Genomic DNA, 25896 nt, shown 5'->3' with positions numbered 1-25896 from the left:
AACAACTTACAAAACAAAGCAAAACAAAAGAAATATTAAAATTGCTAGGCAGAGAGGGAGAAATTTTTTTATAATCTCCAAATTGGAAGATTTTTGATACAAAATGCAGAACCAAAGAAGAAAAGATAAAATCAATGACAAAAAAATTGTTTTTAATTGTATGGGGGGAAAAATAGATGAAAAATATTGTTTGTAAAACAAGTGATGAAGGACTAATTTCCCTTAAATAAAGAGTGCCTACAAACCAACAGACCAAAAACCCAATATAATGTAGTTAAAGGTCGTGAACAGCTTAGAGAAAAGGAAATAGAAATAGCACAAATATATGGAAAGATACTCAGTGGCATTCATACTCAGAGAAATGTAAATTACTACCAACATAAGGTGCCATTTTCCTCCAATTGCCAAAAATCAAAAAACTTGATAACATAATGCATTGGAAAGAATGCAGAAAAGGGCATAGCCCTATAATATTGATAGGGATACAAATAGTTAAAACTTTCTTTGATTGCAATTTGGCCAAAACTATGATAAGTTTAAATTAGCATACCATTTGTCTCAGCTATTGCGTGAAATTGATAAGGTGAACTTCATTAAAATTAAAAACTTCTGCCCTGCAAGACAATACCAAGAGAGTTAGAAAGCGAATAAGAGAAAATATTTGCAAAAGATACATCTGATAAAGGACTGTTATCTAAAATGTACAGTCCTAGTCGGTTTGGCTCAGTGGATAGAGCGTCAGCCTGCAAAATGAAGGGCCCTAGGTTCAATTACAGTCAAGGGCACATGCCCGGGTTGCGGGCTCAATCCCCAGTAGGGGGCGTTCAGGAGGCAGCCAATCAATAATTCCCTCTCATCATCGATGTTTCTCTCTCTCCCTATTTCTTCCTCTCTGAAATCAATAAAAATATATTTAAAATAAAATAAAATGTACAAAAAACTCTTAACACCCAACAATAAAAATCAGCCTGATAACCAGGGATATGCAAATCAAAATGAGAAACCACTACACACCTATTAGATTGGACAAAGTCCAGAACGCTAACACCAATGCTAGGGAGCATGCAGAGCAACAGGAGCTCCCACACATTGTTGGTGGCAATCAAAAAGGTACAGCCACTTTGGAAGACAGTTTAGTAGTTTCTTACAAAAGTAAACATACTCTTACCATATAATGCAGCAATTTTGCTCCTTGGTATTTACCCAAAGGTGTTGGAAACTTATGTTTGCATAAAAACCTACACAGGGATCTTTATAGCAACTTTGTTCATAATTACCAAAACTTGGAAACAACCAAGAGGTCCTTCAGTAGGTGAGTGGATAATGACTGTAGTACATCCAGACACTGGAATATTATTCAGCACTAAAAAAAAAAAAAAAAAAAAAGCTACCATGCAATGAAAAGTTGAGGAAGCTTATTACTAAGTAAAAGAAGCTAATTTAAAAAGCTTGCATACTGTATGATTTCTACTATATGAAATTATGGAAAAGACAAATCTATGGAAACAACAAAAAGGTCATTTGTTGCCAGGGAGGGGGTGAGGTATGGATACATGAACAGGCAGAGTACATAAGATTTTTAGGGCACTAGTAATACTCTGTATATTTCAGTGATGGATATATCTCATTATACATTTGTCTAAATCTACAGAATGCATCCCCCACCCAAGAGTGAACCCTAAGATAAAAAACCATGGGCTTTGGGTGATTATGATGTGTCAATATAGGGTCTGCAGTAAAAATGTACCACTCTGGTGATGTTAATAATGGGGAAGGCTATGCATGTATGGAGATCGGGAGTATATGGGAAATCTGTATCTTCCTCTCAATTTTATTGTATCTTCCACTGTTTTGAGAATTGAAACTGTTTTTGTTGCCTTGGCTTGTTTGCTCAGTGGATAAAGCATCAGCCTGCAGACTGAAGGGTCCCAGGTTCGATTCTGGTCAAGGGCACATGCCCAGGTTGTGGGCCCAAACCCCAGGGGCATGCAGGAAGCAGCCAATCAATGATTGATTCTCTTTCATCATTGGTGTTTCTCTCTCCCCCTCTCCCTTCCTCTAGGAAATCAATAAAAATATATTTTTAAAAAACTGTTATTGCTGATGTAGACCAACAGGAACTCTCACTCCATGGGCAGGAATAAATGGGTGCAAACACTAAGAAAAATATTGCAATGTCTAGTGAAATTAAAGCTCTGAATCTCCAACCCAGGATTTCCATTTCTAGTTGCAAAATCCAGAGAAGCCCTCTTACATGTCATATGTCTGACCTAAGGAGACACATATGATAATCATCATTGCAGCCAAATATTATAATAGCAAAATATTGGGAACTTTAATGTATATTCGTCTACCCCAGTAGAGTTAATAAGTGTTAGGGTATTTGTTAAATGTGATACTACTATTCAATACTTACAATAAACAAGTATGAGGAATTTTTTAAAAACACAATGTTGAACAAAAAAAGGCAACCTGCAAATTGCCCCATAAGTATGACACATAAAGATTAACAACCAACCTGTAAAATAGTACCTTTTACTGCCTAAAAATACACACATATAAATGACAAACATCAACCATGAATTCTTGACAATGGTCACCTCTGGGAGGGAAGTAAAGGAATAAGATCATGGAATTCACTGATTCCTCAGTTTTATCTACCAAGAGAGACAGAGATAGAGAGAGATGGAGGTAGAGATAGAGAGATACAGAGCAAATATGATTACGATTTGATCAAATCAGGCATATGACAAGATAGAGTGGGCACCTGCATGTTAATTAGGTTATGTTATTTGTATGATTGAAACAGTACACAATATTTTTAAATAGAAAATAACAATAAGTCAAAATGTTTTATTTTGGAAACAAGATATTCAGTCTCAAAGATCAACCCACAGATTTTCATAACAATGGGAAAACCAGCTTTACAATGGAGAGATGTGTCAAACACTACCTAAACTAAGTGATCAAACAATATAAAGGGACAAACTGATATGTCCCCCCTGATATGATATGCAGAGGGCATGATAGCACCTGTAGAATGATAGTATTCTTGCCAATTGAGTATTCTACTGGTTCAACCACTGAGCAATACTGGCTGGGCTAATGTGTGATTCTTGTTGAAATCCCGTAGAAGAAAAAAAAGTTCGAAAAACATTTTGGGGGCAATTGAAGATAATTAAATACGAACTAAGTATTAGAAAATTTTATTGTCAAATGTCTTGTGTGATAATGGTATTGTGATTAGAAAATATATATCCTTGTTCTTATTTGCTGATATATTACAGAAAAAGTCCCATGATGTCTGTAACCGGCTTTCAAATAGTTACGGAAGAAACCCAATATATCTATATATATAAAAGCCTAAGCAACCGTTACGACCGGACAACAGCTATGATGCGCACTGACCACCAGGGGGAAGATGCTCAAAGCAGGAGCTGCCCCCTGGTGGTCAGTACCATCCCACAGCCAACCAACCTCCCGCAGTCCCTCCCCTGGTCGGCCTGCCCAATTGGCCCCTTGGCCCTGATCGCCAGCCAGGCTGAGGGATCCCACCCATGCATGAATTTGTGCACGGGGCCTCTAGTACACATATAAAAGAGCTAAAGCAGAGACTTAGGAAGAAACCAAGATGGTGGCATAGGTAAACACCTAAAATTGCTGCCTGGCACAACCACTTCAAAAATACAAAAGACAAAATGGACATCATCCAGAACAACAGGAAGGCTGACTGAGTGGAAATTCTACAATTAGAAGGAAAGAGAAAAGCACACTAAGACTCAGAGGAAGTGTGAAGTAAAGTGCAGAGGTACAGAGGCACATACGAAAAGGGCTGGAAACTGAGGACGTGGTTCTTTTTCAATCGGGAGGGAGTCACAAGCTCCCGACTGCTCTGAACGCCAGTTCTGGGAGAGTCTCTGGGGACCCAGACTCATATAGGGAGAAACTGGACTGTCTGGCATCAGTCGGAACTCAAGGGCGGCTTTCTCTCAGAGATGCTTGCAGTGATTACCGTGGGACACTGAGACCCGGGGCCTCTTAGGACAGGACTGAGGATCAACGATACCTGTTTGCTCTGCCCTGTTGATTCCCTGAGACCCTGCCCCACCCAAGCTGTGCGCAGAGGCTTTTGCATATGAATGCCCTGGCCCTTTACAATCTAAAATTACCTAACTAACTGCAGCTGGATCAGAGAGACCCAGAACATCCAAAAGAAGGCCCAAGGCCCCACAGCAGCTTGCACTGCTTTACAGCTGGGCCTCATCTGGGAACCTCCAAATCCCAAACAAAGAAGAGGAATCTGCAGATCTCTCCCTAGCTCCTACTGGGTAGCCTCAGGCAGAGGCTAAATTAGCACCTCCTTAGAGATTCAAGAGCCAGTGTACCCAGTGGTCAGAGTGGGACCATCCAGATTACAGCTCCTCAGATCCATAAGGGACACACTCAGGGGGCAGACTCAGTGAGCACCAAAGCCCCACTGAAGCAAGTCTTGCCCCATAAAGGTGTCTCCAGCACAGAAGTTCTCCCACCATAACCACAGCTGATTCTCACAGCCAATTGGCCGGAGGTCAATTCCTCCCAGTGACACCTACAACAATCAAAGCTTAACTACAACAGGACTGTACACAAAGCCCACAAAGGGGTGCACCAAGAGTGTCCACCTCAGGTAATTGGGGAGGCTGAGCCACTGGGCTCTATAGGACACCTAGCACACAAAGCCACTCTACCAACACAGGGAAGCAGCCAAAATGCAGAGACAAAGAAACAGGTCACAAATGACAGAAATGGAGGAAAGCAAACTACTGGATATAGAGTTCAAAACCACGGTTATAAGGTTTTTCAAGAATTTTCTAGAAACCGCCGATAAATTTAGAGAGACCCTCGATAAATCTAGTGAGACCCTCAAGGATATGAGAAAGGGCCAACTAGAAATTAAGCATACACTGACTGAAATAAAGAATAATATACAGAGCCAAAACCGGTTTGGCTCAGTGGATAGAGCGTTGGCCTGCAGACTGAAAGGTCCCAGGTTCGATTCCGGTCAACGGCATGTACCTGGGTTGCGGGCACATCCCCGGTAGGAGATGTGCAGGAGGCAGCTGATCAATGTTTCTCTCTCATCGATTTTTCTAACTCTCTATCTCTCTCCCTTTCTCTCTGTAAAAAATCAATAAAAAATATATTTAAAAAAAGTTATAATCCTAACAGATAATTTTAAAAAAGAAAAAAAAGAATAATATACAGAGATCCAACAGCAGATGAGAGGATCCCAAGAATCAAGTCAAAGATTTGAAATACAAAGAAGCAAAAAACACCCAACCAGAAAAACAAAAAGAAAAAAGAATCCAAAAATATGAAGATAGTGTAAGGAGCCTCTGGGACAACTTTAAGTGTACCAACATCCGAATTATAGGGGTGCCAGCCCCCACCCATGCACCAGGCCTCTATTCTATATAGTAAAAGGGTAATATGCCTCCCAGCACCGGGATCAGCGGAGCTGAGAGGCCTCCCGGCACCGGGATCAGTGTGACAGGGGGCAGCACCCAAACCCCTTGATTGCCCTGCGGCTGTGTGACAGGGGGCGGAGCCACAACCTCCCTATCCGCCCTGCTCTGTTCCTGACAGGGGAAGGCGCCCCAACCCCCTGATCGGCCCTGCTCTGTGCCTGATGGGGGGGAGCTCCCCAACCCCCTGATCGACCCTGCTCTGTGGGTGATAGAGGGCGGCGCCCCAAACCTCCCCCCCCCACAGGCCCTGCTCTGTGTGTGACGGGGTAGAGCCATAACCTCCCCATCGGCCCTGCCCTGAGTGTGACAGTGGCGGCGCCCCAACCCCCTGATCCGCCCTGCTCTGTGGGTGATAGAGGGCGGCGCCCCAACCCCCTGATCCGCCCTGCTCTGTGTGTGACAGGGGGCGGTGCCCCAACTCCCCTATCGGCCCTACTCTGTGAGTGACGGGGGAGCTCCCCAACCCCCTGACTGACCCTGCTCTGTGCGTGACTGGGTGGCGCCGCAACCTCCCCATCGACCCTGCCTTGAGGGTGACAGGGGGTGGTGCCCCAACCCCCCAATCGGCCCTACCCTGAGCGTGACTGAGGGTGGCATCGCAACCTCTCAATCCGCCCTGCTCTGTGCATGACAGGGGGCAGTGCCCCAACTCCCCAATCAGCCCTGCTCTGAGCCCGACCAGGGGCTGCACCTAGGGATTGGGCCTGCCCTCTGCCACCCGGGAGCAGGCCTAAGCCAGCAGATTGTTATCTCCCGAGGGGTCTCAGACTGCGAGAGGGCACAGGCCGGGCTGAGGGACCACCCCCCCCCGCCCGAGTGCACAAATTTTTGTGCACCGGGCCTCTAGTATACATATATACATATATATATATATATATATATATATATATATATATATATATATATACACACACACACACACACACATATATATATATACACACACACATACATATCCTATCTAATAAAAGACAAAAAGGGTAATTAACTGTACCTCCGCTACGCTTCCCATTGGCTAATCAGGGCGATATGCAAATTTACTGCCAACAAAGATGGCAGCCGGCAGCCATGCAGCTGAAGCAAGCAGGAGGCTTGCTTGCTCCAGGGATGGAGGAAGCCAAGGTTCCCTGCCTGCTGTGGCCCAGCTCTGAGCTCTGGAAGCAACAATGTTTCAGTTATAGAAGCTAAACCAGGGGTGGGCAAACTTTTTGACTCGAGGGCCACCATGGGTTCTTAAACTGGACCGGAGGGCCAGAACAAAAGCATGGATGGAGTGTTTGTGTGAACTAATATAAATTCAAAGTAAACATCATTACATAAAAGGGTACGGTCTTTTTTTTCAATAGTTTTATTCATTTCAAACGGGCTGGATCCGGCCCGCGGGCCGTAGTTTGCCCACGGCTAAGCTAAACAAACCCCAGATACCTGCTTTCAGCCGGCCCCAGCCTCAGAGCTGGGAGCGCCAGTGATGGCAACAATGTTTCAATTATAGAAGGTAAATAAATCCCAGAATAAAAAGAAAAAGAAAAAAAGGAGAGGCTGGGAGCTTCAGTCGCCCACCAGCCTGAAAACGGCCCTCAGCCCCTCATCCAGGCTGGCCAGGCACCCCAGTGGAGACCCCCACCCTAACAGGGGTGTGGCCAGCTGCAAACAGCCATCAGCCCCTAACCCAGGCTGGCCAGACACCCAAGCGGGACCCCCACCCTGATCCGGACACCCTTCAAGGCAAACCCGCCGGCCCCCAACCATGCACCAGGCCTCTATCCTATATAGTAAAAGGGTAATATGCAAACTGACCCTAACAGCAGAAAGACTGGGAATGACTGGTCACTATGACACACACTGACCACCAGGGGGTAGACACTCAATGCAGCAGCTGCCCTCTGGTGGTCAGGGCGCTCTCACATGGGGGAGCTCTGCTCAGCCACAAGCCAGGCTGATGGCTGCCAGTACAGCAGTGGTGGTGGGAGCCTCTCCTGCCTCCTCAGCAGTGCTAAGGATGTCTGACTGCAGCATAGGTCTGCTCCCCGCTGGCAAGTGGACATCCCCCGAGGGCTGCAGGGCTGCCAGAGGGATGTCTGATTGCCATCTTAGGCCCAATCCCCCCGGGTAGCAGGCCTAAGCCAGCAAGTGGTCATCCCCAAGGGGTCCCAGATTGTGAGAGGGCACAGGCCGGGCTGAGGGGACCCCCTCCCCCCCGCCGAGTGCACAAAATTTGTGCACCGGGCCTCTAACATATATATATATAAAACTATAGAAATGTCATTATGAGATTAAAAGTAAAAGCAACACTTCGGAATTAAGAATTCATTTTCTGCTAGTACAAGGGAGTCAAGACTCTTTCCCCGCTCAGCAGTCTCTCCTGTATACAAGGCTGAAATAATTTGTGGCCAGAAAGGGAAAAATGGACTTTCAGATGATGTAGTCATTTGAACATATATACAATTGAGCAAGAAATAGAGTTGATTATGCAATTCTTTTGCTATAATTATAATGATATTTTATGAGAAATATAGGCAGATGATTAATTACAGAAATTTCTCAATCATTTCTAAAGAAAAAATGAAAATTATTGTCATTTAACTGCAGAAAAGAAAAATTAATTTTAGGAACGACATGACTTGACTTTTTGAAACATTTCTAAGTACACTATTCTACTAAGGAATGTGGCTATAGTTTATTATCCACTCTGCCCCATGGAGCAATCCTAAATATCATGGAAGTATAATGTAGGTACAAAGAGAGAAATAAACGAGAATTTCCAGACTATGTCTTTAATTTAGCATTGAGCATTCTATCCCTAGGGAAAAACCACCACTGTGCAAAGTTTATACTTTACCAATGATGATCATTTTCTAGCTAAAATTTCAAAAGATTAACCATACACTTGTTTTGTTTGTTTTTTTAAAAAGTGTTTATTTTTTACTAGTAAGGATGAAACCGGGCAAAGAGGTTTACAGAAAAAAAATGTGCATATATAAAGAAAGAAATAGCAAAATATTTTTGGTCATAATTTAGAGAGAAATTAATCTATAAAAAGGAGAGTTTTCCCCAGTTCATCTCTTCCCTAGAAGAGTGTAATAAGAACGGCTCTCAGTTCCGTGATATCCTCAATAGGCCTCGGACACGTCTGACAAGAGCTTGTATGAAACTATAGCGAGATCGAACTTTTGAATATAATCCTTCAATGTCCAGAAGTTTCTTTTGTAGTGATTCTCCAAAAGCACTGATGGCATCAGCCTGAAGCTAGAAGTAACACAGAGGACATTTCATTGTTAAAACCGCATTCTCAAATATTTCTTTTACTCTGTCTTCCAATTTAAAATACCTTTGAATCTTTTAATGTTGTCCTTTCTCATGTACCAAATTTTTTTAAAAATCACATTTTCCACCCTAGAATTTATTCATACTATTTCCACCTTCTTTCTTTTCTTATAAAAATGTGTAAAATTTAAAATCTCCTTTAAATAACAACTGCTGATGCTGCCGTTGACAGGTAGACATATGTGCACAAACACTTCCTGAAGGGCCAAACCAGAAGTTACTGAGTGGATGCCTCGGGAGAAAGAAACAAAGGATACATTGGAAAGAATTTTTACTTTTCCTTCATTATACAATTTAAAAAGACAAAAATGTACATGCTTTTACTTTATAAGAGGGGGAAGGGGATCTGGTATACACTTTAGACCTCAGGTGTATTTTAGAATGCCTATGTAGTTCCAGATGGATCTTTTTGGTATTACACTGAAAAGCTAAAATCAAATACTAAATTAGGTGAATCTACCTGCTTTTGATTTTACATTAAAATTAAAGCACAGAGTGAGGTTATTTATTAATCCTGCATGTCTTCTAACTTTAAAACAGACCAGTCTAATGAAACAGTCATGAAGTCAACATGTAATTATTAGACATCTTCTGGAAGATCTATTCTTTAGCTAATTCTGCACATAGCCTCACTAACATTAGCTTCCCTACACAAACCACACCAAGAAATAAATTAGCTGTAACGTCACTAGGAGGCAAATGCAGTCGGGACTAGGCATGGTATCTATAATGTCTGGCTAAGTGTGGGTCTGAAAAATGCTGTGACTCTGCCCCTTTTTCCTGGATAAGGCCCAACCTTCAGCCACAGGTTTTATCAAATCATGGCCAAGGACACAAATTTTAGCTGCCTAGGAGCAGATCAGGTTATAATTCATTTTCCTTAATATTACACATCCTGATAACTGCTTTGTTCCTAAGACTTTGTATTTGTTTCATATGAGGTTTTCATTTTAATTGTTTTTCAAATGTTCTTCATTCAATTTCAACACTATTGATCAAGGGGTTACTAGGTACATAATGCCCTATACAGTCATGTGCCACATAATGCCTTTCAGTCAATGTCAGACTGCATGTGTGACAGTGGTCCTGTAAGACTGTAATGAAGCTGAAAAATTTCTATCATCTATTGCCTTCATTGACATTGTTAATAGAAAAAGGAATGTTCATAGTACATTATCTGCTAACAATCAAATCTATGATGAAAAAAAGAAACAAACCAAAAACCACCAGGGATGTATTTCTGAAAAGAATGACACCTCCTCAAGAGCCTCAAGCAGGTCCTTCAGGAGGGACTGCAGAAGACACTGTTATCACAGGACATGACAGCTCCATGCGTGTACTGCCCCTGAAGACCTCCAGTGGGACTAGACACGGAGGTGAGATACAGTGATAGTGGTGGTCCTGACCCTGTGTAGGCCTAGGCCCGTGGTCGGCAAACTGCGGCTCGCAGGCCACATGTGGCTCTTTGGCCCCTTGAGTGTGGCTCTTCCTAAGCCTTAGGAGTTAATAACAATGTACCTACCTATATAGTTTAAGTTTAAAAAATTTGGCTCTCAAAAGAAATTTCAATCGTTGTACTGTTGCTATTTGGCTCTGTTGACTAATGAGTTTGCCGACCACTGCTCTAGGCCTCCACATTCTCTCACCTCTCACTCACTAACTCACCCAGACCAACTTCCCATCCTGCAGGCTCCATTCATGGTAAGTGTTCTATGCAGGTGTACCATTTTATCTTTTATAGCGTATTTTTACTGTTGCTTTACTATATTTAGATATGTTTAGATACACAAATACCATTGGGTTAAAATTGCCTTCAGTATCCTGTACAGTAATATGCTGTCTGTACAGGTTTGTAGTCCAGTAGCAACAGGTTCAATGCCATGCCATGTAACAGTGCCATATAGCCTAGGTATCCAGTAGGCTATACCATCTAGGTTTGTGGGAGTGCATGCTATGATGTTCGCACAACCACAAAATTGCCTATCGACACACTTCTGAAAATGTATCCCTGCCGTTAAACGACACATGACTGTACAATATGATAGTCTACTGGAGTTAAATTTTTAATGGCTACTCACAATCTCTCCATTAAATTTTCTGAAAATTAAGTGTTGTTAATTTGTGCCTAAAAATTCTATAAAGTTAATAAAAAAAATTGGGAATTTCTAGATCTTAATGCCTACCAATTACTGAACTCTTACTAGGTTCCAGGCACGATCCTAGGAGTCTCACATACGAAACCTCAGTTAATTCTGAAAAAATTCTCTGAAGTTGCACTATCATCCCCATTTTTCTATGAGAAAATGGAGGCTCAGAAATTAAGTAAGTTGTTCCATGTCAACAGCTGTTAGGTGGCCATGCCAGAATTCAAATCTGGCCTTTGTATACATCCTGAAAATTACAGTCTTACTAACATAATAGACTTCTCCTTTTTCCTTTCAGAAATTAAAAAAGAGCATAGAATTGAACGTTACCTGGTCTATGTCATGTTGGCTCACTACTGTCAGTCCACTTCTAAAATCCATACTGGCTTCTGAAGCAAAAGAATCTAGAGACAAAAGACATACTCAAACCTTCTCTGCAGTTTGTCTACAACACAATGGAAGAACCTGGAGACAGTGAACCACAGTGCCGTGGAAAACATGGGTCAAGATGAGAACCTGATTTCAATTTTCAGTTCATGGAAGCCCCCGGGAAGCATTTCGCTGGTCTGGGCCAGCGCTCTAAAGCTTGTCTTCTGTTTTCCCCCAAGGAACCCAATACACTCTCATCAATGAGAGAGGCTCACTCCAGCAACAAGAACCCACTTCCATTCCTTCGGACAGTCACTCGTGAGCAGGGGACGCTGGAGCTGGCTCACCTCTTAACTGAAAGAAGTTGAGGAGCAGCTGCTAAGATGCTTTTATGCTCTGCACAATTTCCCAAGGCTAGAAGTAAAGTATAAAGTCAAGCTACGCCTAATACCTAAGTAGCTCTCGATTATCCCATCAACTCTTAATAACCTAGACACAGAAAATACATTAAAATGTGACTAGTTTTTCACGGCACTGAAATCCAAAGGCATTTATGGTTCATTAATTTTCAGAATAATGTTTACCTTGTAGCCTTCTGCTTTTTAACAATGTCCTGGAGGCAAACAAAGAATCTTGAGAATCCGTGGGTGTGCAATGTAACAAGTAGTACTCCAGGTGGCGCCAAAGAATAAACAGGCAGGTCTCTATGATAACTACAGAGAGCTCAAGTAAAGGAAAACAATCTCAACAAGTGCTTTTTACAAACCAGTTTCTGAGGAGGAGAAAAAAGGAGACTGCACCACCTAGTGATGTACCCACAGCCTCAGTAAACAGCCAGGGGTATGACTCCCCAGAAGCAGCAAGACGTGCTGAGAAGGAGGTGGGGACCGTGGGGCACTGTGCCAGCAGTCTCCAGGGTCCTTGTCTCCTGTCCAGACAGAAAGGTTCTGTACATTATCAGGGTCATTAGCTACTCTAAAGGAAAAATAATTCTATTTTGAAATATACCAGGCATTTACTGGGGGAAAAATGAACAGTAATTATGGCCCTTTCTATATGGTTCTGATGCCCAAATAACATGAGAATAAGTAAACAGTTCCTACAGTGGCAGGTTCTCTTAAAGGTCAAGTCCCACTGTGATTTTGCTAAGGATACAGGAACAAAGGGAAAGCAGTTTAGCTCGATTGTTGATCAGCTTCACCAAACGCCGTCTTGCTAGAACATATTTCTGGGCAGTGGAGATTTTATCAACACCAGCAGGCATCACAGACTGACACAACTAAGAAAAAGAAACAAATGCAGTATTAAGAATGACACCAACTGTAACGAAAATGTACTATAAGAGGGTTGCTTGTGATAAGCACTGTGAAAAACATTCAAATAAATCTAAACATCCTGGCAGGGAAGAGTCACTTTCTAGTTAGGAAGCTAATAACAAAAAAATGAAGCAGTCGAATTACAAATGAATATTCATCTGTTACTTTTTGAAAAAGTCCTGTCCCTGAAACAGACATTTCTAATCAACCCTGAATTTCCTGTCAAATTAAGACAGAAGACAACAGCAGGTTTTTTCAGCAGCAGGTATAACAATGCCGTGCAGCATTTCTTTAACAGCTGTCACATATCTTCTGAAGAAAATGTAAAGTAGACTTCTAGAGCATAAAAACCATGATCACCAACCGGAACCTCTGCGGTCACCACTCTGTTGGGCAGACCTATAAGCACATGGTTCAATTAAAATTCAGACACTGTCTCTGGCAGAGGGTGTAGTACTGAAGTGGGGACAGTGGAAGGTCATGTACTTTATTATGATGCTACAGTTCCTCTTGCGAGTACTGGCATCGCCCATAAGCTGGCATGAGGGGGAAGGGCTGCCTGACGTAAGCCACTCACTTTCAGGACTACCTGAACCCAGTCAATAACTCCTGACTCAATGTGGACTTGCTAGCTAGGGCTTTGGGTATTCAAACTTCCAGTGCCTCAGTTTCCTCATCAGAGAAATGAGAACAACATTTTCCTCATATATTCATTCATAGAACTTGTAGCTAGGGCCTGGCACATTATAAACACTCAAGAAACATTCCCTGTGATTATCAGAAGAGTGGCAAGAGGGAGTAGGCATTGACTACTCTGAAGAGTGACATAGAGTTTTTTAGGAAAGCTGGTGAAAACCAGGAGTGGTAAAATGGCCCAGGCTGCCATAGAACAGAGTAAGCTGCAGCAATGCCAAGAGATCCCTGTGCCAAATGGGAAAGATGGCAGGCTACTTAGGGAGCAAGCCTGGCAATTCAGCATCTTTAGCTGCAATAAATGCCAGGGAGTGATTCTGGGTACTTGAGAGCAGGCAGTCACATCTGTTACTCCATCTCCTTGTCTGAAAATTTTACTAAACAGGTACTGAAGATACTGAAGGTAGAGACATCTTACCTAAGGATATCACATCTACTGAATAAGCACCTGGAGTAGAAGCCTGTTTCTCAGCACAGACTTTAGAGTATAAATTGTCTTACACAAAGGCCAGCTGCCATTCTGCTGGTGGCAGGTGGTTTTCTTGAACAGGTGTAACTTCACTGTCTTTCATTCAAGAGTCTATGCTTACAAGGCGTGGTGCTAAGGTGAGGGACTCTTCTTTAAGTCACACAGAGGAATAATTTCAATTCCCTTTGTCTCACTGCATGCGTCATCTTTACTCACAAGTCTGACATCAGTACCCTGGTCCTTATTAGTAAAGTCAGTGGCTTCACAGCCCATTATAAGATTCATACCTCTTTTATCTCATCTGGTGGAAGTTGCTCTACATTCTGTAACTTGTTGACACTCCGCCGATGACTGTCATAGTAGCTGAAGAAATCATTAGCACTCTGTTTCAGTAGGTAGACAATAATGCCCAAACCAGGCAGGCGCCAATATGGAACTACTGGAGCTTGGGTATCTAACAGAGTTGATGATAAAAAACAATGTTCCACGTGTAAGCATTTTATATGTATTTCAAATGACCTGTTTTAAAACAAGGGATGCCCAGGAATTTAAGGGCATGTAAACTATTATTAAAACCAACCCAAGACTACTTTTAAATACCACTGACAGTTCAAAGGAGTGGCTAGGAGCTACTCTGAGTCCATAATCAGGGGTGAACATAAGGCTGAAGACCTTGAGAGAATAAGGAAATGTGACAATTGACACAGATAGAGCTTACCCTTTACTGACTAAAGATGTCTTTCAGAATTCTATGTTAGTTATAAATCTTTATTCCCATCTCCCCACCCCAAACCCCAACCCCCAGACCATATACACAAGTTTGGAGTTTCCTGACCCCAGGTGAGTAACTCCTGCCTCACCCTACTGCTCTAGTTACATGGGTTCATTGCCGGCCTGCATCTTTCTGGTTGCTGAATTCCCAGCTCAAAGTCATTCTTCCAAAGAAAGAAGGAAAACACCAACTAAAATATTCAAAAACTAGAGGCCCGGTGCACAATATTCGTGCACTTTGGGGGGGGGGTGGTCCCTCAGCTGTGCCTGAGCCCTCTCACAATCCAGGACCCCTCGGGGGATGTCGGCCTGCTGGCGGGGAGCGGGACTAAGACGGCAGTTGGACATCCCCTAAAGGGTCCTTAGCGCTGCCTCGGAATGCAGTGACCACCAGGGGGCAGCTCCTGCATTGAGTGTTTGCCTCCTGGTGGTCAGTGCACATCATAGCAACCGATTGTTCCATTGTTCGGTTGATTTGTATATTAGGGTTTCATTATTATAGGACAGCATTGGATTTGAATTTTAATGAGTCTTTTACCACAGTAAATCCATTTGGGTAGCAAAACAAGATGATCTGCCTTTGACTTGATCACCTTCTGATGAAGGTACAGGAACGGCGAAATGTCAGAAAAGGTGCCTGCAGAGGGAAGAGCTAGAGAAAATACCACTGCTACTCTACAGACAGCCTGTGAGGGCAAACAGAGCACTTTCCTCTATGACTGAGGAATTTCTTCAGAAACACCTTAGCAACTTCAGGTTCAATTTGGAGACATCTTTGTTGAATGGCCCTAACTGCCATGTACAGTGAAGGAGAGATCAGCATTTGCTTCCTTCACTACCGCCTCCCTTAACTTTGCTCCAAAGTCAGATCTCATGGGTCTTCATGTGGAGGGGAAGAGAGAAAACAGCCCCTTATCAGTGGGTGCTGACAGCAACCAGGATATCCCAGACACATCTGATTTCAGGTTTCCATTCCAGTCTTCAGTGAAGATGATACAGGTCATCACATCTACACAGAGCCTCCTCCTGGTGAACTTACGTACCCTGGTCCCCAGTTAACATTTGTGTGGTATCTCCCCTGGTAGGAAGGTATCTACAAAGAGGAGAGTCTAATGCTAAGAATACTCCATAGCATTTTAGGAGTTCTCACACTGACATGCTCAAGTCTAGAAAAGACCAATGTTCATAGGCTATCAGACATAGACATCAGATGAAGATGGCTCCTAAGAAATTTGACTACAGAAACAGATTCCACAGGAAAGATCATGAGGTCTGGCAATAGAGGTGCTATAGGAAAGGGTCCCTGGATCACAAGTAATAGTAAATATACTAAATGATAACAACAACAATAATAAAAATAATAATAGCTAACATTTAGGTATTGCTAAGGGCCAGGCACTGTTCTCAAACACTTTACATATAGTAACACATTTAATCCTTACAGTCATTCATTGGAGCATTCCTTTATTTGCTATTTCACAAATAAAGAAACTGAGGCACTAAGAGGGTAAGTGAATTTTCTGAAGTCATACAAACAGTCACTTATAGAACTGGGACACAAATCTAGGCAGTTCGTCACCTACTGTGCTCTTAACCAGTAGGTTCAAGTGCCTCTCTATAACTCAGTGTTCTCACACCTACCACATACCTGCCCACTCCCATGTCTAGAACTGGCAGAGGAAAATGTGCTTGTTAACTCTTTAAAAAGCCTGAGGGAAAATAAAGATCAATTTATAAGGCTTCATAAAGTTCATCTTTAAGTATTAAAGATTAAAGAATGATAATTATTTGTGAAAGATTAAAATGAAGTTTTAATAATTACTACTGATACATTATTAGCATATGATTAATGTTTTTGAAGAATAAATGACAAAATTAGGATTTGGTTTGAAGATCTCGTGTTTTTTAAAAATTTAAGATTTAAGGGGGGAAGAGAAGGATTGCCTTCTTGATGTAGTCAGGTCTTCATCAAGACCTACAATCACAAATTGGCAGACAGAGAGGGGATGGATGAGGTTAAATGTCACTGCTGGGGGATATGCAAACCACTGTTCTGAATGAGGGGTTTAGGGTAGGACTGCCTATCATTCCAAGGTGAAGATGATCTTTCACCTCTGCTGAACCACCCAGCGAGCACATGTGAGGATCCGTATCTCCCTAAAGTGGAACTCCTCCCAGGGCAACATCTTCTTATTCCAGTGATCTTCCTGGAAGCAAACTTATTGAATATAGGACAAAGCTAGAACTATGGAGAATTAATTTGCTTAATTATGTCAAAGCCATTGTTTTATATCTCCAATCTAAATGGTTTAATACCCATTTATCCCACAGAATATAACTATGAAGCTTTACAGCTACTTCTTCAATTTCATTAAGACATACTCTTACCTAAGTAAGACTACTCTCCAAATGAATCGCTGAATGAAAGGTATCTTTTAAGTAAAGGTAACTTGTTAGATATTAAGAACTTCTGCTTCCAAGTATGACAACTAAAATCATACCAGACAATAAGTAGAAAACCTAGACACAATACAAAAACAACTACCTGACGGTACCAGAGTGAACAGAAGCAGGAACACTGGTAGGGAATGTAATATACAATTTAAAATTACCCCACATTCGACAACTAAGAAAGTGGAAGACATTCTCAAGAGACAAGAAAACCAATCAAATCTAATCTCAGATGAACCAGATGTTGGAAATTAGTGAATGAGGGTTTCAGAGTAGCTATTCTGACTATCCTGAGAGAAAACAAAATAAGCTCACAATCAATAAAAACCACAGGATATCTCAGTAGAAAAAATATAAATGACATCACAAAACCAAATGGAAATTGTAGAACTGAAAAATACCATTTCTGAAATAAAAAATTCACTGGATATACTTAACAGCTAAATGGAGCTGACTCAGGAAAGAATAAATGAATTTGAAGATAGATCAACTGAAAATATTTAAGGAAATGAATAAAGAGGAAAAAACAATTTTTAAATGAACAGTCTCAGGGACCGATTACATGCTATCAATCAGTCTACTATATGTTTGGAGAGAATGGGACTGTTACATTTCCGTATTTTCACCCAGCTAGCTTATTCCCCAAACCTAGGTCCTTCCTTTGGGATCTCAAGTACTATTGAAAACTATACTTTGGCCACAAGACTCTTCTAGATTTATCCGCAGAAAATCTAGAATTTCTCTATTCTCTCGAGCTCCCAGCCTATTCATAGGTCTGACAATAGTACCTCCTCACCACTCCTTCTTAAAAAGTTGGTTTAAAATTTTCCCATTGTTACACAAAGGAAAAAAATCACATCTTACTAGAGCAGTGGTTCTCAACCTTCTGGCCCTTTAAATACAGTTAGTTCCTCATGTTGTAACCCAACCATAAAATTACTTTTGTTGCTACTTCATAACTGTAATGTTGCTACTGTTATGAATCGTAATGTAAATATCTGATATGCAGGATGGTCTTAGGTGACCGCTGTGAAAGGGTCGTTCGACCGCCAAAGGGGTCGTGACCCACAGGTTAAGAACCGCTATACTAGAGCCAACTAGAGCTTGTCATAATCATAACAACTTACCATAATTCCTCAAATACAGAGAGAAAGAACAAGGCTCACCTTGCCGGGGTCCATCTCTGTTAATGGTTTCGGACAGGCTCGGGGTGAAGAGGCACACAGCATGCTGAAAGGTAGGGGAACTCTGCATCATGAGTGACTGGCAATATTCCATGACATTGGCACAAATCTACAACAAAGAAGAGCAGTAACAAAAACATGAGCTCCCAAATGTCCTAATACCATGGAAATCCAGATATGAAGAACGAAGTTATGATCAAATTGTAAAATGACAAAAAAGTTATAAATCAACTTATAAAATTACTCAAATGTTACTTTTATCAAATATTTCTAAAACATAAAAACCTTAAAGAATAGGTACACAGTTCTCACTCCCCTTACCTGTTGCATAGCGAGTTCGATTTCATCTTTCTTGTTCACTCTGTCTCCTTCCACATTATCATCTTGAAATTTAAACTGACGGAGTCTGTCAGAGCCACCAAAGCGACTTAGTAGTCCCAAGCACTGGCGCTAAGAAAGGAAAGATATTTTGTTAATATTTAGTTAAATGTTTAAAATTAGCAGCCTCCCTTTCTTGAGGGCTATAAAAAAGAAAAACTCAGGGGAGAGTGGAATCACTCTTTAACGCGTCTGATTTCTTATTCTAATGGAGCCAACTAAAGTTAGCACTATTAAATTCACCTTTTTGCAAATGTTAATGCTTGGCAGTCAACTCATTACAAGAATATCAATTTTTTTAGCAGTGAGTGAATCCCAACTAGAATCTAAGTGTTTGCCAAAGAATTCTCTGTATCACACCAAATGATTCCTTGGTACACACTCATTAAAAAAACACAATAAACAATGAGAAGCAAGGTGAAATGGCAAACAGAAGACAATCTTCACAAGCACGGCCATGATAATTGTACACTAAAGCTCAAATTTAAAGGCTGTTACTCCCATGACCACTTCTGGGGACTTCAAAAAGGGGCCACATTTCTAGAGTGATAGTAGCAATTTCTACCTTCCATAATACCTTATTTAAACAGATATTTAAGTAGTAAGTTTGAATAAAGCAAAACAAACTATAATATACATTTATTTTGTCAAAACAGTTATGTCTATTTTTAACATTTATAACTGGCTGTTTGCTATTCTTACAGATGAAACAGATGCACTAAAACATGTCCAAGAGGTCAACTTATGGATAATTCATCAAAGATATGGTTTTTCTCCCTACCAATGAAAAAAGTGAAACGACTGAGGGGGAAAAAAGGAGTATTTGGGTTTTGTCGGTGAGAGTGCACCCCATTTTGACAATAACTCAAAATGCACTATGTGTATATCCTTGGACCTAGTGATACCGGTTATGTTATTTAATCTATAGTTTAAAATTTTGTATGCAAAAATGCTGAAGGCAGCATTTATTTCTGGAAACTTGAAAAACAGTTTATGAAAAGAGGATTGGTTAAAAAAATTACTGTATCAAAAACAATGGAATATAAATTCTAGTACATAAATTATTCTGCAGCCAATAAAAAGTGAAGATGATTAAAGCAGGCCAGGGGGCTCCCAGAAAGACTGTGATATCTAATTGATAAGCTATCTAATATGTTTGAATATATTGATAGGAAATTACACAACTGGAGAAGAGTTTGTGAATAAATTAGAAATAGGTACAGAAAAGTCAAGCAAATAAAAAAAGAAAAGTACTTATTCTAGGGAAAACGATGTTACACAGGAAATATACTGTCCATGACAATTACACAATAATAACAATGTAACACCAAACATTGATCTAATCAAAATTATAGTATAGTTATGCTGAATTTGAGGGGAGGGAGAGGGTAATAAGAAATACACATACATTATGATGGAAGAAAAGGAGTAAAGAGATCTAGATTCTTAACTTCCTCAATGGAAAGTCAATGATGATTCCTAAAATTGGATAATCAATATAGTAGCAATATAAGCATGTTATTTAGAGATCACAAGAATCAATTAAAATAGTTAAAAGGGTTTGCCCAAATCCAGACAGCAGATTGGGGAGGATGAGTGAAGGGACTGTTGTATTTTGCTAAAAGTGTTACAACTCCTCTATAAAGAAATAAGAATCAGTTACCTGGAATCTTCCAATATGTCCCTGTAGCTCCATTAGAGATCCTTCATTTACATCAACATCCAGTTCACTTAATATACCTAGAAAATTTGGAATGCCTTTAAATGTAGTTTTATAATCAAGAAAATAAAAACATTACGAAGCTAAAAGGAGCAGTTCTAGTATTTTATAGTCTTTATTTGCATAAATAGATACAGACTCTACCAAGAGGATTTTGGAGAAATTTAGATATGCAATCTAAATCTAGATCAATTAGTGATTTTAAAAGGCACTTTTTAAAGTTTTTGAGAAAAATCTACTTTTTACCTATAGCCATAAAAGTTAAAAATTTCTAAACTCAGCAATAAATTATTTTTTCATGAAAGAGTTTAGAATATAAAACACTAAGAATAAAATGCACCTCTTTTACCTTTTCTAGGTATTGTATCATTTGGTTTGTTCTTTTCCTTTAGTCAAACTAGTTTTGCACATATGCAAAATTTTCCATTCAACTTCTCAGTTTGGACCCATTTCAAAATTCCTAAATCAAGCTGATCAATTTCTTATAATACCACGGACTCTCTTTATTTCTATTTAGCCCTCCAAGCAAACCCACACACAGGTCATTCTCCCATTGGTTTCTTTCTTTCTTCCATGACTATGGACATGCTAAGGAGAACCCACCTGAACTTGTCTTAGCCACTCTAACTTTCTATGCATTTTCACAACCTCTTTAATTCATATTTCCAAGCATATGCTCCATGGCCTATAATCTCAGCCTTTGCTCCTTATAATGACAGTCCTCTTTGTAGATTTTTTGGCCCATGACCTCAACACAAGCTTACAGGATATACTCATGAGCTGGCACATGCTGGCTTCTTATGCCTCACCTGAGCTTCATGACTCCACTAGATGCCAGCCCTGCCCACCTCCTCCTCTGGGAGTCTGCTCCCAATTCACTTTCTTTTCTAGCATACTAAAACCTCCCTGCCACAGAGGGTTTTTCCTCACTATTTGAAATGTGTCAGGTCTCCCTTACATTCCAAAATAAGACAAAAATCTGGTTCATGTCAAATTTTTGAAATATTTTCTGCTTGTAATTCTTATGCCCTTCTTTCCCATCTTAACCACCCTGAAAGCTGGATTTTGTACCCAACATATCATGGAACTGCGGCTTTTTCCTTTGTCCTCGAAATTTCTGTACTCTGCAACATGTGTTGCTATTCCCCATTCATTCACTTTTTTTGGCTTTGTTTTGTTTTTTACCCCTGCACATCAACTGCTGCTTCTACTTAAAAAGACCATCAATTCTCAGTTTCTATAGGACCCTTTTGTTAAATGTCACCTGACTACTCTGTGTACCGTAAGTATCACTTTCAACTTCAAAATCCTTTTCAGAATATCTGTGGGTCATAGAAAAATTAACCTGCCTATAAGTATTTGAGGAGGTGTGACATAACCAGTACTGGGCTAGGCAATATGGGGTGCACAAAGTTATAAATGGACTTAAAATTTAATGGGAACATCTAAGACAAATTAATGATATTATAAAATACAAAACAGTATGTAATCGAGGACCAAACCGTACAGAGTAGGGTTGCCAGGAGTGAAAATTGTTTTAAAATTTGGAAGGGTATCTGGCATTATCTTTTTTTCAAAAAAAAAAAATATATATATATATATATTTTTTTATATATATATATTTTTTATTTCTGACCAGGCAATGCCAGAAATGTATCAAGCCTACCAGCTCAAATCTGCAAAAATGCATACACACACACACACACACACACACACACACACACAGTATTAAATGCCACACAGTTGAATTTTTAAGACTGGAAACAGTCAACATATCATAGGGGTCTGTTTAATTATGTCACAACTAGAAAACTATGCAGCTAATTAAAAAGAATGAAGTAGGAGCTATATATGCTGATGAGAAAAGATAAAGACACAATGGAAAAAATGTTACAGAACAGTATGTATGGTATAATTTCACTTGTGTAAGGAGGGGAAATTTTTACACATACCTGGAAAGTAATTTCTAGAAAAATAAATTAAATTGACATCTGGTTCCTTTTAGATAGCAGGAATTGCTGGTCAGGATACCTTTACTCTGTTCTTTTATTTTGTTTGAATTTATCAAGAGCATGTTAAAATAAATTGTGCTTTTCTAAATAAAATCTTAATACTGACATAGTCAAATGATGCTATTAGCAAAATAGAGAATTTTTAGATGTTTAAAAAAAGTAATGAAAGGAAACTTCATCAATAAAACCACTTTGCCAGAAGATTTGCTAAAAGTTAAGTCTCTATACCTAACCTAGGACTTCTGGGTAAAGAAGGTAAAATAAAGTAGCATCATAGAAATGCCCCTCCTGTCATCAACTTACAAAATGAACAAAATAAACCAAAAAAGGAAAGGCGCCAACTTATGCCATAAATAGTTAAGAATAGTGGTAGCTAAGAAGAAAAAAGAGAGAGAAAATTCTGGTGGAGTAAGCAGCATGAGTCTGATGATGGCCCTTATCGCCTCCTCACAAGCAGTATGGAGGAAAGCAAATAAACCAAGAAACTCTTACAATTTCTCATGGAACCCTGGTTCCATGATTCCCTCTAAAAATCAATGGAAATATATGCTCAGGTGAGGATTGACAACAACAATAAAAAAATAAAAAGAGAATGAGCTCAGGCTCCAAGTGCCTCTATAGGTACCATACTCTGCCCTGCTAACCACTCCCCGCTCAGGTACAGAGATAGCCCCAGAGAGGAAAAAATATTGAGGGTGGTGGCGTGGAATCAGGGGTTGGTCTCAGACTTCTCCAACATAAAAAGGGGGTAGTAGTGCCTAGTAGGTTAAGTGCACAGGCTCAGAAGCCATACTGTCTGGGAAACTCTTTATTACCAGTATTTTCTATGTCACTTTGGAAAAGTTAAGCTCTCTGTGCCTCAGTTTCCTCATTGTAAAATGTGGACAATAATAGTTATACCTCAAAAGATGGTTGTGAGGATTAAAAAAACAATATTTGGCACATAAATGCTTAATAAATATCAACTATTATCATTAATATTACAAGTTCTGAGGGAAAGAAAATTCTAATCAGCCACACTCTTATTCAAGAATAAAGGCAACCTTTAGCCATTCATAAATATTAGAGAATTAAGGGAAGTTTTTCTTGGTGGAGAGGACTCCAACACAAATTAAAAATACAAAGAGATATGGCAAAAGAGCAAACTCAGGAATGGTGAAACCATGAGAGGAAAATAAAAAATTGGTGTTTTTCAGTAACCCTGTGTAAATATACAAGTAAAACTAAATAGCTGAAGATATTATGGTTTTAGGACTGAATGTAAATGTTATAAAACCTGACAAAGTAAAAATAATATAAACAAACATAATCTGAAAGTGGAAAAGGAATTATAAAAGAACTCATCATTTTATCTTTCACATCAGGAGTTAACTGTCTAAAATTTACATGCAATTAAGAGATTAAGGAGACTCTTGCCCCCTCCCCATGTGGGAGTCTGTACTTGTTCTTCAATAAATATCCACCTCTGATTATATATATTTAAAAAGAGAGAGAGATTACATTTTTAAAAATGACCAAAGTATCTTACTTTTTCATAATCATTTTTAAGAACTAGTATCTCTTGGACTCTTGTGGTAAAAAAACATTTGTCTGGAATTTAGCAATGTCTTCAGTTTCTCTTCAATTAGTTTTTTATCTGTTAAGTTTATGTAAAATTAGTTATTTTCTAAAAACTGCACGTAAAAGGTAATACCATTCTTATAAATTACCTCTGTATATCTCTATTTCTCTCTGTCTCTTATGTGCATTGTTCAAACACAGAACAATGTTTGAAAAGCTTCTTACCAAACGTTAACTTGTGGTAATTTCTGGGTAGTGGGATTTTAAGTGTTGATTATTTTCTTAGATTCTGAATTTTTTATAATAATTTGTATCATTTTTACAAAAATAAACTTAGTACTTCAAGGTAATAAAAACCTCATTCTATTAAGTGCACATGTTAAGTTTGAAAAGAATTATTAAAGATCCGTTCAACACATTCAACTCACCTGGAAGTGCTGCTTTACTTATAATTCCTGTGAGCAGAGCCAGTTCCTGCAAAGACCCGGCACTGACGTCCTGGCAGCGCAGGATTGCTTGTATGGTATCAGAATGCGAAATGAGAAACTGCAACACCTAAGCCGAGAAAGAGGAGGAGAAATGAGGACACAGAAGTGAAAGAATAGCCCTAGCTGGTTTGGCTCAGTGGATAGAGCGTGGACTGAAGGGTCCCAGGTTCGATTCCAGTCAAGGACACATGACCAGGTTGTGGGCTTGATCCCCAGTAGGGGGCGTGCAGGAGGCAGCCAATCAATAATTCTCTCTCATCACTGATGTTTCTATCCCTCTCCCTTCCTCTCTGAAATCAATAAAAATATATTTAAAAAAATAAAAAAGAAGTGATAGAAAATTATAAATGTATAACTCATCTTTCTTGTAAAACTGAAACAAGTAAGTCAATGTAATGAAGAACATTAACCCTCTGAGTGCCAACCAATATCCTAGGAACTATGCTAAAATTGCCAAGGCATTTTTGCTGATTTTACCGCAGTTTAGGAAAAAAATTATGAATCGCAAGTAAATGAAGGAAACCTTTACTACATTTAGCAATATCATCATCACTAATAAAAGCAGACTTAGAACTGGACGCCATTTCTAAGCTTTGATAGCGCTCCCGGCACTTTTGGCGAAAGACAGGAGGAGCGCGATTGCGCTCCCCAACACTCAAGGGGTTAAACAAGCAATTGTCTTTTGCACTTACATAGTTTATTTCTTGAAGAAGCAAACACCTAAAATTCTTAAGAAAGCTAAGGGATTATTTCAAAGTTTAAAAATTAATATATTTAGCCCTGGCCAGGTAGCTCAGCTGGTTAGAGCATCTTTCCGATATGCCAAGGTTGTGGGTTCAAACCTCCCCAGTCAGAGCACATACAAGGAGTCAACCAATGAGTGAATAAATAAGTGGAAAAACAAATCAATGTCTCTCTCTCTCTCTAAAAATCAATCAATAAATTTAAAAAATTTGGAGGCTACTGTAGAAGAATATAACTTAGAAGTAGTGTATGAAAACTATGGTTTGAACCCTATTTTATTTCTTTTATTTTTGTCCAAATGGAATTAGAACATGAGTTTAAAATCAGTGGGTATTAAAACGAGTTACTGAAGGGGCTCTATGAAAGTCTGCCAATGTGACATGGGGAGAGTCACATAAAAGCTTTTGTTTAGTTCTCCTTTGGACAGGGTAAAATGAGATCGAAACCCTGACCTTCAGACTCTGCCTTTCCACCTGGAATTTACAGTGTACCAGCATAAAGAGCTCGATTTTCACATACAAGGTGTCCTCAACTTGATCAGAAATGCTTTCACAGAGATGATGCCCAAATAAGCTGAACATGTGTCACTCAGGAACTGTGTCCCCTTTCATTTTTCCAATTCAGATTCCTGGTCTTAGCCCATAATCACTGGACATGGAGCTCAGTAATCTCTATTTTTTAAAGATGCTCCTTAGGAGATTCTGCTATAGTCAGTAAGACGGGTATCAGAGAACCGATGTCTTATATCACTATGGCCAACTTCTAC

The 25896-nt window shown here is 39.9% G+C and overlaps 1 protein-coding gene across 2 annotated transcripts in view; it reads right to left on the bottom strand.

Moving 5' to 3' along the window:
- Positions 1-8394: 8394 nt before the first annotated feature.
- Positions 8395-25896, bottom strand: part of NUP205 (nucleoporin 205) — an 84501-nt gene continuing 66999 nt past the window's right edge. For both annotated transcript variants that reach the window (XM_059711868.1, XM_059711869.1), the window contains exons 35-43: positions 24327-24453; positions 20270-20346; positions 18550-18678; positions 18211-18337; positions 14110-14276; positions 12500-12623; positions 11929-12057; positions 11306-11379; positions 8395-8753 (exon numbers count right to left, since the gene is read on the bottom strand). In XM_059711868.1, the coding sequence (XP_059567851.1) occupies positions 8601-8753; positions 11306-11379; positions 11929-12057; positions 12500-12623; positions 14110-14276; positions 18211-18337; positions 18550-18678; positions 20270-20346; positions 24327-24453 (1107 nt within the window). In that variant the 3' untranslated portion in view covers positions 8395-8600. The remainder of the gene's footprint in view (positions 8754-11305; positions 11380-11928; positions 12058-12499; positions 12624-14109; positions 14277-18210; positions 18338-18549; positions 18679-20269; positions 20347-24326; positions 24454-25896) is intronic.

This window comes from Myotis daubentonii, chromosome 10 (genome assembly GCF_963259705.1).
Source record: "Myotis daubentonii chromosome 10, mMyoDau2.1, whole genome shotgun sequence".
Lineage (NCBI taxonomy): Eukaryota > Metazoa > Chordata > Mammalia > Chiroptera > Vespertilionidae > Myotis > Myotis daubentonii.
The sequence above is the reverse complement of the archived record's forward strand: the minus strand, read 5'-3'. Positions and strand labels throughout refer to the sequence as shown.